This window comes from Azolla caroliniana, unplaced genomic scaffold (genome assembly GCF_043228905.1).
Source record: "Azolla caroliniana isolate FFs.n. ecotype wild unplaced genomic scaffold, voAzoCaro1.0.p SCAF_10, whole genome shotgun sequence".
Lineage (NCBI taxonomy): Eukaryota > Viridiplantae > Streptophyta > Polypodiopsida > Salviniales > Salviniaceae > Azolla > Azolla caroliniana.
In genome coordinates, this window is record NW_028230445.1 from 7,762,475 (window position 1) to 7,776,632 (window position 14,158).

The window sequence follows — 14,158 nt, forward strand, 5'->3', positions numbered from 1 at the left end:
CAATATTTATGATTGCATACTTAAATGTTCTTTTTCTAAACGTAATAAAGTTAAACACCTCAAGAGAGGTGGTTTGTTGTATGTCTTGCAAAGTGGGAAAGTTTTTCAATGGATTTTGTTGTTGAATAGTTTATAACCCACAAAGGTCATAACTCTGTTTGCATAAGAGTGCATAGAATTGCCGAGATGAATAAATTTATTGCCTCAAAACTATAGTTACATGTCAATCATTTTTGTCATCTAAAAGTTTACCTAACATTTTTGGTAGGAGATGTTAAAACAATGGAATAGAGTTTGGTCATTCAATATTAATGATTTTCTTGAGATGAACGAGAGCATTGAACATGTTAAGCAAGTATTAGAATATATGTTTGTGCATATATTAATGCGAATCAATTGAACCAAGAGAACTTTTCTTCCTTTATAGTTCGCATACAACAAAGCACCATGTGTGTGTATAACAAGACTATTCATGTTGATGTATTGTTTTCAACCACAATTAAAGCTCAAAGTCCCTATAAAAGGAGATCCAAAGGAAGTGTTAAAAGGGGATAGTGGAGAGACCTAAGACATGTTGAGATACAACACAATCCTTTATATTAGAGAGCAAGGATAGAGAAATATGTATATACTAGAGGATGGTATGACTTTCTACACTTAAGCACATTGGTGGTGTAAGGGAGAAAGAACTTATGACTTTCTATACTTAAGCACATTGGTGGTGTAAGGGAGAAAGAACCCTCTATAACCATGATAACTCTATACATAATGGACATTTCATTTTATGACTTTATCTTTTGCTATTGAGCTAGTGTGAGAATATAGATTGTGTGCTTAGGAGTCATCCTCAATGGGAGTTCCATAGGAAGAGAAAGCATGATGAATTGGACTGTAGTTGAAATGATTACGTCAATTTGTTTAAAGATCACAAGGTCAATGCACCAAATTGGCATGTAGTTTTAGAAAAGTGATATATGTTGATGAGATTTGACCCCCGAGACCTTATGTTGGTAGCCCAATAACTCCCACTACAATAACCTATTTGCTAGAATAAATTGTTGGATGATTACGATGTGACTCAATGTGACATTGTTGTGTGACGATGCTATTATATGCGCTATATATTGTTTGTTGTGAAATAACTGTAGCAATTAGAAGCCCCAAACAAAGATGCAGAAATTAACAATAACCTTTGAAATGTTGACAAGCGTTCTAAATATCATGTGGCGAAAACGATAAATATAATGCACGACTTTCGTTATTTGAAATGTAAGCATTACGATAACTTTCCAAGCAAGTCTTCTTGAAACAATAATTTAAAGTACAATGTTAATAAATGAAGAAACTTTGTCAATTTTGTTGAACTCCAAACTACTTTTCCATTGAGGAAATGTATACAATGAAGAAAAAAACTGTTATGCAAGCAGACACGTTCCATGGAGAAAAAGTAGGAATAAATAAGGTGAATGTGTCTACTGTGCACGATCCCCTACATTCTACAAGTGTTGCCATTGAGGCACATTTGCATTGTAGATGAAGCTATATTAGGATGCTTGCATATGAAACTATAGTGATGTGTAAACAAGAATATTGTCAATATCATACGGTATACCATAATGGTTTGCTAGACAAGGAAGAAAAGTGAATGACATATCAACAAGGGCTTACACCAAGATTACTAAGGTGGATACAAATACCTCTTAAGATCACGACCATTTGGTATAACAAACATTGGAATAGGATGCACAGCTTTAAGGTCTCCACAAAACCTTCCTATACGAGCCTATACATATTGTGTCGTAGTGGTGCTAACTATATGTAATGTATGCATGCATGCATGTTCCCATATGAGCCTATACATATCGTGTTGTAGTGGCACTAGCTATATGTAATGTATGCATGCATGCATGTTCCCATACGAGCCTATACATACCATATGTATGTATGTTTTGTGAAAGCAACTAAACTTAAGAGGGTCCAAACAAAACATATTGGCTCACTCTCTACATTGCAGAGAATCCAGTCAGAGGTATCCACATGGTCGTGTGGAGAGGAAGCACGACTACTTTTATTCATCGATGTATGTGTCGAAAGGTGTAAGCAAGCGAATCGCATATAGAGATACACATGCGCAAGACACAGAGTGCGTGCAAGGAGCGCGTGGGACGAGATAGAAGAAGAAGAAGAAGAAGAAGAAGAAGAAGTTATTGTTGCGAGCTTATTCTTCTGCGATCGTGACGGAAGGCCACACACACACACATGCACATACTCACTCACCCACGTTCTCTCTGTCTCTCTTTCACAACACTCACAATCAAAACAAAAAACAAGACAAAGAGGGGAAAAAGAAGAAGAAGAAAAGCTCAACTGTTTTATAATAATTGCATTTTAATCCCCCCCGCCCCCCCTTATGTTTTGGTTAATTACAAAAGGAGCCCTTTTACCTTTCTCATACAAAAAAGAGACTAAGCAAGATCTATCATTCAACCTTTTCTTTCTATGTATGTCCAACACATACATACATACATATATATATATAATATACATACTACTGTATACATATTACATATACACACAGAGACAGAGACAGAGACAGAGACAGAGAGAGAGAAAGAGAAAGAGTCTGCATTGCCATGGCCACTCTCAATCACCGCAGAGCAGAGGAACCCCCTTCAACTAACCCTAACCCTAACCCTAACCCTCCCCCCTCCTCTGTTTCTTCCTCCATGAAAGCTTTGGAGAAACCCCTGCCCATGCGAATGCGCCGTGCCCTGGATTACGCCCTCCGCGAGCAACGCCCCCTCTTCGTGATCCTCGGCATGCTTCTCTCCTCCGCGATCTTCCTCATTCTTGCTCATACTTCCCCATACTCTGATTCTTCTTCCCAACAGGGACAACTGGTAGCATCGTATAAGAGAGGGGATCCGTCTGCTCTGATGCATCCAGAGATCCATGGCTATATGCCCGGCCACTTTGTAGGGCATGGTCTGAAGCCGGGTGCCAAAGTTCCCCTTGGTCTGAAGAGGAAAACCCTTCGTGTTCTGGTTACAGGAGGGGCTGGATTCGTGGGTAGCCACCTTGTGGATCGCCTCATCGAACGTGGCGATAGTGTCATCGTTGTCGACAATTTCTTTACAGGCCGCAAGGAGAACGTTCTGCGACACCTCAAGAACCCGCAGTTCGAGCTCATCAGGCATGATGTGGTAGAACCCCTCATGCTTGAAGTGGACCAGATCTATCATCTCGCTTGCCCGGCATCACCTGTCCACTACAAATATAACCCTGTCAAGACTATTATATCCATTTTTGCCAGCAATAAGAGTGTATGTGTATGTGATTATACATAAAAATCATATGCATTTTGCCTCTTCCTTTTGCATCATCAAAGTATATCTATGGGGTATTTTGAATGTTATGCATGTGTATAGTTATGTGATGCATGTGCATATGTTTTATCTACAAAGGAATTTCCTATTACATGCCCTTGTTCCTTGACTACTTATATACAAGACAAATGTGGTGGGCACTTTGAATATGCTTGGTCTGGCAAAGAGAGTCGGTGCGCGATTCCTGCTTACGAGCACAAGCGAAGTTTATGGAGATCCATTGGAGCATCCGCAGAGAGAGACATATTGGGGCAATGTCAATCCTATTGGTATACTTCTTCATCCATTGACCTAATCCACATACACATGGGTAAATATTATTATCCCAAATTTCTGAATTGATAGGCCAATATCTCTACTTGTTCTTTTCATATAGGTGTTCGGAGTTGCTATGATGAAGGTAAAAGGACGGCGGAAACTCTCACAATGGATTATCATCGTGGTGCAAATGTTGAGGTATGCAGTTTACTCGCTGAACCATGGCTATTTCTTAGAGCTGGAATTCACACAAAACTACTAACAAATATTGGAGTAGGCAAAAAGATTCACTTTTTACCATGGGTAGTTCTGAGAACTAAAAAAAACCCTCGCTTTTGCACAGGTTCGCATTGCACGCATCTTCAACACATACGGTCCAAGAATGTGTCTTGATGATGGACGGGTGGTTAGCAATTTTGTTGCTCAGGTTTAGAACATTTCCTTCTCTTACCATGTATAAAAATTCCAGGTTAAAGCCTTTTGATTGCTTGACTCAATGTTTTTTTTGAATAACGTATATATATGTGGGTAGGCTTTGAGGAAAGAACCTATGACCGTTTACGGCGATGGAAAGCAAACAAGGAGTTTTCAATTTGTTTCCGATCTTGTAAGCAGAGTAGTAACTTTGAAATAATTTCTCTTTCTTTTCCTTGGGTTATATTTTGCCACTAATTTCTTATGTGGATCCTTCTTTCCTAGGTTGAAGGATTAATGCGTCTCATGGAGAGTGACCACATTGGCCCTTTCAATCTCGGGAATCCTGGAGAATTCACCATGCTAGAACTGGCCGAGGTAACTTCATGGTTTTGTCACTACTTTAATTATGATCATGTATGTTAGTAGCTACTTATGGTACTTCTTTACTAGTAGTTATGGTCATGTTAGTAGTAGTTACTTAAGGTTTTCTTTACTAGTTAGGCATAGTTATGCTGGTATTTGTCTCATTTTTCTTCTCTTGATGAGGGAGTTTTTGTGTTATAATTAGGTTGTGAAAGAAGTTATCGACCCGAATGTTATTAGCTACTTATGGTCTTCTTTACTAGTAGTTATGGTCATGCTAGTAATAGTTACTTAAGGTTTTCTTTACTAGTTAGGCATGGTTATGCTGGTATTTTTCTCAATTGTTCTTCTCTTTGATGACAAGGGAGTTTTGTGTTATAATTAGGTTGTGAAAGAAGTTATTGATCCGAATGCTAAGATCGAGTTTAGGAAGAATACCGAGGATGATCCGCATATGAGGAAGCCGGATATCACAAAGGCAAAGAATTTGCTAGGGTGGGAACCAAAGGTCTCATTGAAAGCAGGTCTTCCTATGATGGTCGATGATTTTCGACAGAGGATATTTGGTGATATTAAGGGAGGAGTAGGGAGTGAGGGTACAATGTAAGGTGGAGTCAGGAGAGTGCGAAATTCCAACCAGCCCATCTTTTTTTAGCAAATGTCGAATGCCTAAAGAAGATATTGGAAGTTTGATTTTTTCCGACCGAATCGCTTCCGATAAATATTTCAAGATTTGTAATTATAGTGGTGTTTTGAGAGTAATGAAATTCTTGATATTTATGATGATGGGCGATTGTTGTAAATGATTCACAACTTAATCTAGCATGAGTTGCATTTTTTTATCAAGAAAATTTTCAATTATGAGTTTTGATCAATGGAGTGAACTGCAAAATTGATTCTTCTAAGGTTGAGACCGTTTATTTTATCATACTATTGCATGGCCTAAGAAGGTCATGTCGTGGATTTATTGTCATGTCCTCATGGATATGTATTTGAATCACAATATTCACAGCATGGAGATGTGAAACAATTTAGAAATAATAGAACACTCCACAAAGACGAGCAAAAATGCATAGGAAGAGGTACAACCTATAAGACCCAAATATGATTAGCAAATAAATAAGCAAATGGTTTGTTCTAAACAAGTCCATGGTCTCAAGAAGATACGTACTCCATGTATGCGATCCTATAACTCAAAAGATCTAGAGGGTGAAATTAATAACATGCCTAGCCAAGTATGTGATCCTAATACCTATATAACTCAAAAGATCTAGAAAGTGAAATTAATAATGTGCCTATCCTTTCTATGGATCATTTTGCTTTACCATTTGTAGTTGTGCATGTTTGTGGAACACTAGTATGTATTAAGAATACAAGTTGTCTTAGTTGGGGGCTCATGATGATATAATATCTACTTTATTGTCCCCAGCATACCTCTTTCCCATTAGTTAGGAGAGATTTTTACATAAAGGCTATACAAAGGTAGCTTATATATCAATCGGGGAATCACCCCCCAATCGAGTTCTAGAATATGAGAAAGCAACTATGGTAACGTACATATCCTCTCATATTTTCTACTTAATGTAAGTAGGTACCTAGAGCTATAAACATACTTACTTCTTGTTTCCATGGCATGTAAGCATCTAATTAGGGGGCTTCCAACTTGTATTGATAGGATGATAAGTTTGAGGGATATTTAGTTTTATTGTCCCAAGCATACTTCTTGTTTACATGCCATGTAAGCATCCAATTAGGTGACTTCCACCTTGTATAGGTAGGATGATAAGTTTGAGGACGTGTAAAATGAATTATGTCCCCACCTATGAGTACCTCAGTCCCTCTATTTACATTGTTGCAAGCAATTGAAGGTGTGCATATTTACCTCTCTCGATGTAAATCCCACATCTAGTGAATCGAACAAACCATTCAAATCAGCCCTTTGTCACTCTCTCACTTAGTGCATGGAATGAAATAGAGAAAATCCAAAAAATGGTATTAGGTAGACAATTGGAGGTAAATTCTCAACATCCTATCCTATCATGCGATTAGAAACATGTGCTCACCCCCCCTAGATATACTAACAATGCAAAGAGTATGTAAGTACATAACAAAAGTCAAGAATATGCTTGATCATAGATTGCCCAAACAAGCTTGGAACATAGGATGCAAAGTACAAAAACCCAATAAGATATGATTGTGCTTCAAATTATGAAATGGTTTAAGATATGGTTGGTAAAAGATCTATTGGAGCTCTCAAGTGATGCTATGTAGTATGTGATCATTGAGGATAGATTAGTAGAGGCAAAATGGATGAAGTGGCAAGACACTAAAATGTCAAAATTGGAATATCACATTGCAAATATTAACCCCCCCCAATACAAGGAAAAAATGCCAAAAACATATCCAATGCATCCCACTACCCCCATGAGTGTTAGCCCTCAAAGAGCCAAAACATTTCTTCAAACTTGCTCACACAAGTTAGGTATTGAGGTAGCATCATCATGCAAACATGAAGATATGCAATGTATGCAATGAAAACCTAAACGAGGATGAATACCACTCACTTATCACATGCTCAACATATAAAGTAATTCGTGAGAAGTATGATGACTTATTAAAAGGACATGATGATGTGAGTGTTGTACTCAAATTTACACTGCGAAAGGTGAGCACATGTGCATGTATTATTTTCATTGAGTTTTTATTTCATAGTAACCCTCCTTCATAGGAAGGAATCACACACAAGATGATATGTCGATTTGGTCTCATAGGTCAATTTGGCTTCATCATGGACGATAAAAAATTTATTCTATTCTATGGGTGTTGCAATAAGCTCAACTCCAACAATGACATATGAGGCTTAGGCTTGCTTTTACATAACATGGGATGCCATGATCGAAGTCAATTTTCCCAAATGTAGTGAGGTATCTTAACTTCAATCACAACATCAAAATTTCCAAAGCCCTCGATTACATTCACTATTCTGATAGTGTAACTGATGAACTTCAAAAAAGATTTTAAAATGCCTTACATGTCCATATCGAAACATTGATTTTAAACGCAAGGCTAACCATGACCATTTTATCCATATTTTTTAACATTCGTATTTTTCAATTTCGAGATGTTATTATTAGATGTGTGATAGGGCATCGATAACGCATCTAGCAAAAAACACCTACAACAAATGGAATCATAATGACGAATTTATGCTCAAAAATCAAAGTATTAAATGGGACCATGAAAAACGAAGATATATGATGGTCATGACTCATGGGTTATAGTGATAAGATCAACTCAAACCCAACCCCAACCCCAAAGAACTCTAGGAGATTCATGTTAGTTCAACATATAAACTTTTATTACGCAAAACATATTTCTTCTACCTAACCTTATGTAAACGATTGAGTATCTTTGGAGTTGTCCTTTTGCCTCTTTACTTTAAATATTATGAATCACGTTTTATCATGTCTTTCTACAAACTATAGACCTTACGATTGTGCTTCACATCGAAAAACAAATAATTCCACCTTTTCGTATGGTGTAAACTAAATGGCCACCCAAATTTATCTTACTTTAAAAAGATTTACTATTTCTCTAAAAATGAACATCTGCTGCATAAAATACCTTTTTATCATTCAACTGAAAATTTATGAAAAGTGTCTTGGGTTGCATCTAAAGGTTCTATTGACGGTTTGTAATGTTTCCATAACGAATTAAGCTTACGTTTATCACTTACTATTTTTTATTCAAAGCAATTGTCAAGTTTCACAATGTGTGGTTTAGTACTCTTTTTGTCAAGATGGATGTACCATTTATACTTTACAATCAATCTCAAAAGTACTTTTCTAAGTTAGACCGTGTAGATCTCGTGTGCAAAAATGTTGTTGATATTTATGGAAGTACTCTATTTTGTTTGACAAGGTTCTTTCTATGTTAGTTTAGCATGTGTTACAACTTACCATAACTATTAATGTCACCACTTGATAATCTCAACTCCTTAATACTTCATATTAACTTTTGCCATCACTTTTCTTCTCACCAAGTTATGTGTTTATTTGAACATGGGTGTTGATTCATAAATTCTTGTACTCAAAAGGTTTATCCCTCAAACCTCTTTCATATCCCCCTAAGTTTTATTCTCGCTTTTCCTTTTTTGAGGGCCAACATCACATTAGCAGCTGGCAACTTGGCACACTTGATCACAATCATTCTCAATTTCTCTATTATAGGTAGACCGTCATTGTTAATTGCAGTACCATGAAAAGATATCAGTTCATCATTAGTCTTAATTAATTATATCTCATATTGTGATTAGTCATAATCACAATTATATCATTCATTACAATACATCATTATTCATATAACTACTCTATACTTTTCATCATCCAATCAAAATGTTAGCACATAGCTTTCTAGGACCGGAAAAAACATCCCATTTTGTAGCATTGACAACCTCTCATTTTAATATGATACAAAATATATTAAAACCATATGATAATGCGAGGACTTTGCTACGATACTTGGGACCTATATGTTGAGAATGTGGTATTTGAGGAGATTAAAAGTATGTGAAAGCTCACAAGACTAAGATGCTAAGTTAGAGAAAGGACATGCAAATTACGTTATTTCTGGATAAATAAATGTATAGGTGCGCCTCATGACTAGATTGTATGCCCCCTTACATGGTGTCTCAAAGAGGTGTTCCATAAATTACAACCATATTTACCTCGTGTCACACATCATATCTAAACCATATGATATGATGCTAGAACTTGTTTATGTATACATCACTTTATAAGTTGGATGTGCGTAGTAGTTCAAGTCCTACTTTGTACATCATATCATTTTTACGTCGAATAATTTATAATATATATTATAAGAAAGTCTATTGAGACTGACTAAATACCTCTTTGTTGAGCGTCATCAATCGGTATGCCATTAAGATATAGAGAGTCATTGATAAATATGTAACATAAATTAAAAATGTACTCTTGTTAAGTCTACAAGTGTCATTGGTGCATGTGAAAGACAACCAATTGTATATAAAGATCTCTCACCTTACATCGAGGATAAGAGACCATCATAAGATGATTATCATGAGTGGCATCTTGTGCATTAAATAATGCTTATTTTAGGCTAAGGTGCTTCTCCATCTCCATTTATGCTTTCTCAATCTTCTATTAAATATGTAACCAACATTTTGACATCCCTTTTACACGAAAGTTGGGATAGTGAGTATTTATCTAGCATTTATAATGAGTAAAAGCATCCATGAAGCTTAACTTGTTTTTCCTTCTTTGACCACATTGTTTCTCATTATTTTAAGTAGAATTTAAAGAAAGGTTGCGACCCTTGAATTAGAAGTCTTGAATGAAAGTCCATGTTTTATGTGGCTATCTCCATCCGGACGGATCCACTCGTGTTGAAACATTGACTATTCCTTTGAAAGACATCATTTTCCTTGATCTTCTATTGCTAGTATAAATTCTCGCTTTATGACCCTTTCCACTTAACCTCCACAATAAAGAATTCAAACATTCATCAATACCAAAGTCCATTAAACTAACGTATGTATATGCCTTAAGAAATACAAACTTCTCCACATTTCTGTTGAGCATTTGTCGCCTTGAACATGCACCATCAATTTGCCATATTCCCTTTCATGAGCTTCACAATTATCCTCATTGAGCCATAACAATATATCATGGCACTTTTCAATAATTGCACCATTGATTCCAAGTGTATACAAGTTCATTAGCTTCAATACAAACTTTATATGATCAAAAGCAAGTAACCATAATTCCATTTGCAACCAACTCATCATTGAAACCATCAATCATAATCATATGTTCATCCATTATGTTTTCCAATGAATTAACATTCTCTATTCAATGCATGTAAACAATCTTTTAAGTTTCATTCAAAGCCTTGTGTTCAAAAGGAAGTGATTCAAATGTCAAATGACCCATATGTTTTAATCTATCATTGTAAATATAATTGTAATCATTAATTGGGATTTCAAGAGCAACCCAACTCCAACTCCACCTTGAACATTTCTTCCAAGCATGTTGTTACCCATTTGTAAAGATATTGTAAAGTGTTTACTATACCTTCATTTCTACACATTTCAATGGCATTAACAAGGCATCAGTACCTAAGGGCAAAGTTTGGTACATAGAAAAGGGGACAAGAGGTAGATCACTTAGGTGTGAAAAGGCATGGGGGTCAATGTAAAGACTATGAAAATCACTTTTAGCCGTCCCCACACTTTTCCTTGATCTCTTCATTTTAGATGTATAGATTAATCTCATATTCCTTAAAAGTTTCCAAGTCTTAAGCATTTCTTCCTAACGATTTGGACCCCTTTGTATCTAGTTAATTATATGGTAAGCAAAACACATAGGACTTCGCTTCTATATACATTCTCTTGTCAACAACAAGAGAATGTCCTTTAAGTACGTTATGTGTATTTTTATTAGCATTGAGTGAAGTGAATTTAAGTGAAGCTCAACCAAGTGATTAACACCAACTCTAGTAAACTTAGGGAGGGCTTGGGATACGTACCCACTTGCATTGCCAACACACAACCAGATGTTGGCCTAGCCAGCCCCACATAACGATCTTGGTGTGAAGATCGACTAAGTGACCAACACTAGCACTAGAAAACGTAGGGAAGGCTTGACATCTATACCCACTTGCATTGCCAACCTTCAGCTAGACGTTGGGCATGGCCCCATATAACGATCATAGTGTGGGAAGAAGACTCTCCTGATGAACCATGTTAGGAAGGAAACCCCCAAAGATTTACTATATATTAAGATAAATGAATCTTATGCTAATTCTTGAGCACCCACTAAGTTGGAAATGTTGTTCACCATCAATAAAAACTTCTCTCTCTTTTTTGAGACATCAAGATAAGATTTGTACACAAACACTCACCATAAAAGTGTGAGCTTATTGCTTTCTTGAGCATAAACATCATAAGGATCAAGATGCATCACTTGGACAATCTTTGAATTTGCGCTCAACAAATGTTTCTTTTGCTAGCTTCAAATTCAATCATCCTATTGATGCCTAGCTTATATAACTCACTTGTAAAATTTATGAGAGCAAATACCAAACATAATGAGAATCAAATTAATCCAAACATAACGAGAATCAAAATTAATCCAAACATAACGAGAATCAAATTAATCCAAACATAACGAGAATCAAATTAATCCAAACATAACGAGAATCAAAATTAATCCAAACATAACGAGAATCAAACTTAATCCAAACATAACGAGAATCAAATTAATCCAAACATAACGAGAATCAAATTAATCCAAACATAACGAGAATCAAAATTAATCCAAACATAACGAGAATTAAATTAATCCAAACATAACAAGAATCAAAATAAAATATTGGAACTTACTATCATAACTTTAGTGAAGGCATTTCCATTAGATCAACACATAAAGAGTACCATAATTCATGATATAATATAAGCCATGGCCAATTCATCCATCCATCCATGGCTATGGTTTCCATCTCTTCTTGGCCCTAACCATCCTTACTACCATAACTTTAGTGAAGGCATCTCCATTAGATCAACACATAGGAGTATCATGATTCATGATATAACATAGCCATCCATGGCTATGGTTTCCACCTCTTCTTGGCCCTAACCATCCCATCTGTCTGTTTTCCTGTCTCAGTTCGTTAAATTAATGGGTGGAAGCTGTCCATTTTCTCTCTGTGTGTCTCTCTCTCTCTCTGCCTCCCTTCTTCTGTTCTCTTTCCCCTCTCAGAAGCTCCCCACATAAAACGAGAGAGTTTGGTGACGGTAAGGTCCCATCTCTTTTGGTTCCCTGTTTTTCTTTTTAGTTTGTTCAAACTCTCCCGTTGTCTATTCTCAAATACGCAAATGCTTTCTGCTGTTGTTTGAATGCTTATATCTCATGAAATCCTATTGCCACTACGAGATACATTCACCCACAACATGATTTGTGTTGCATGAGAGAAAAGAAATGTGGGATTTGAATCTATTGAGAGAGAGAGAGAGAGAGAGATCATTTCCCCACTTTGTGGTATAACCGCCTACGGATTCATGCAAAAATGTTCATCATGGTATTATGAATCAATTGAGAGGTATACATATAAGATGTTTTGATTAACATTCTTGATCATGATCTCTGTCACAGTGCAGCAATTCTAAGATCGTCACATCCTCCTCGATACATGAGAGAAACCTTACAAAACATGCAAGAAACTATACCGACGAGAGCGGAGGATACCGCCGCCGAAGAAGAATTGGATTCTGCCCTTACACAACTCATCAATGAACTTGGGGAGGCTCTAGCCCGCCTTCGATTCGCCGAAACTGTTGAAATCCATACTTGTGAGCAATATGTGCATTCCATAAATTTCTTGAGAAAGGCTCATCCATCCCCCCAACACATGAAGCTCTTAAGAACCCTCTTGGCCTTGTCTCAATCTCATGTTGATGGCTCGGATGATGATACAAAGGAGTGATTGTTTTTTGTGTGTATGATCGTATGATATTAATCAATTTGTCAATCTTACATAGATGTGTTTGGGATTGAAATTTAAATGTGTAATCAAGCAACTAACTAAAGCTCTTTGTTCCTTGTTGCTTGATATATGTCTTTGGATAATGGGATTGAAAACAAACACACAAACTGGCCTAGCATTAACTTTTGGACTATGCATTGATGCATTTTACCTATAAAACACCTACAGTAACAACCAAACAACGAAAACACATTTGCACAAACTATTGGAATGGAAAGATAACATAAGAGCATGGATACTTTGCATTTCCGATCAATGAGTATAGGGATGTCCAGGTAAATGTGCATGGATGGCTCAATACAATCAGAGATTTGTCTTTCTTCTCTTTTGGGAGAGTACCTTTAAAACTTAAGTATAACATAGATAAATCAATTTGTAGTGTATCAAAAATCAGAAGCAAACCACTAGGTAGTGTTGTACTAGTATCAACATCACTTGGAATGTCAAGTATCCTTGATTTCTCAATGTTTTACTTCTTTACATAACAATTGTTACTGAAGTTTCTCGGCAAAAACTTGTGATAGATGCGATCAATTATTACATTGAGAAGTTGAATTATATAGGTCTTCTGAAGCTTAATTGCTTATCAAAATTACTTGATATTAAAGCTCAGGCAACACATCCTTCCTCAAAACAACAATTCTCGAGGGAAATAATGGTTTAATCATTGAATTTAGATTGTTGATTGTTGATAATAAAAAATCATAGGCTCATTAATCTTGTTAGAATCAGCAAGGAATCCTCATCTCGATGGGTTATCCCACATCGAATCTACCCTAGCAAGATTTTCGCATTAACTTTTGGACAATACATTGATGTTTTTTTACCAACAAAACATCTACTGCAACAAACAAATAACAAAAACAAATTTGTACATTTCAAAGCTTCTTTATGGTGTACATAGGGAAGTGGTTTTCAGCTTTTGCCATTGTAATAGAAACATCCATATGACATACTTCAGTCTAGAAACCTCAACCTCTTCTATCACCCTCTTCTTCTGTAAGGGTGTGCTGATGCAGGTGACATACAGTACCTATCCTTGATCACATAAATGAATATGCACTTCAAAACAAAAGCGCCCAAGAAAGTTACTGTTTGGGAGTAGGACTCTAGTTCCACGACAGAACCAATGGTACATGATAGTCAAGTTGAAG

General features: G+C 36.3%; 1 protein-coding gene across 2 annotated transcripts; it reads left to right on the forward strand.

Moving 5' to 3' along the window:
• The first annotated feature begins 2,573 nt into the window (after window positions 1–2,573).
• On the forward strand, window positions 2,574–5,210 carry LOC147858909 (UDP-glucuronic acid decarboxylase 2-like). 2 transcript variants are annotated; one of them, XM_087325564.1, is made up of 7 exons: window positions 2,574–3,296; window positions 3,508–3,655; window positions 3,763–3,842; window positions 3,988–4,071; window positions 4,177–4,251; window positions 4,344–4,436; window positions 4,810–5,210. In XM_087325564.1, exons 1-7 carry the CDS (start codon window positions 2,634–2,636, stop codon window positions 5,029–5,031), a joined length of 1,365 nt encoding a protein of 454 aa, XP_087181690.1. In that variant the 5' UTR covers window positions 2,574–2,633; the 3' UTR covers window positions 5,032–5,210. The 2 variants fall into 2 exon arrangements, with proteins under 2 accessions (XP_087181690.1, XP_087181691.1); XM_087325565.1 differs by lacking the exon at window positions 4,810–5,210 and adding an exon at window positions 4,630–4,734.
• Window positions 5,211–14,158: the final 8,948 nt, after the last annotated feature.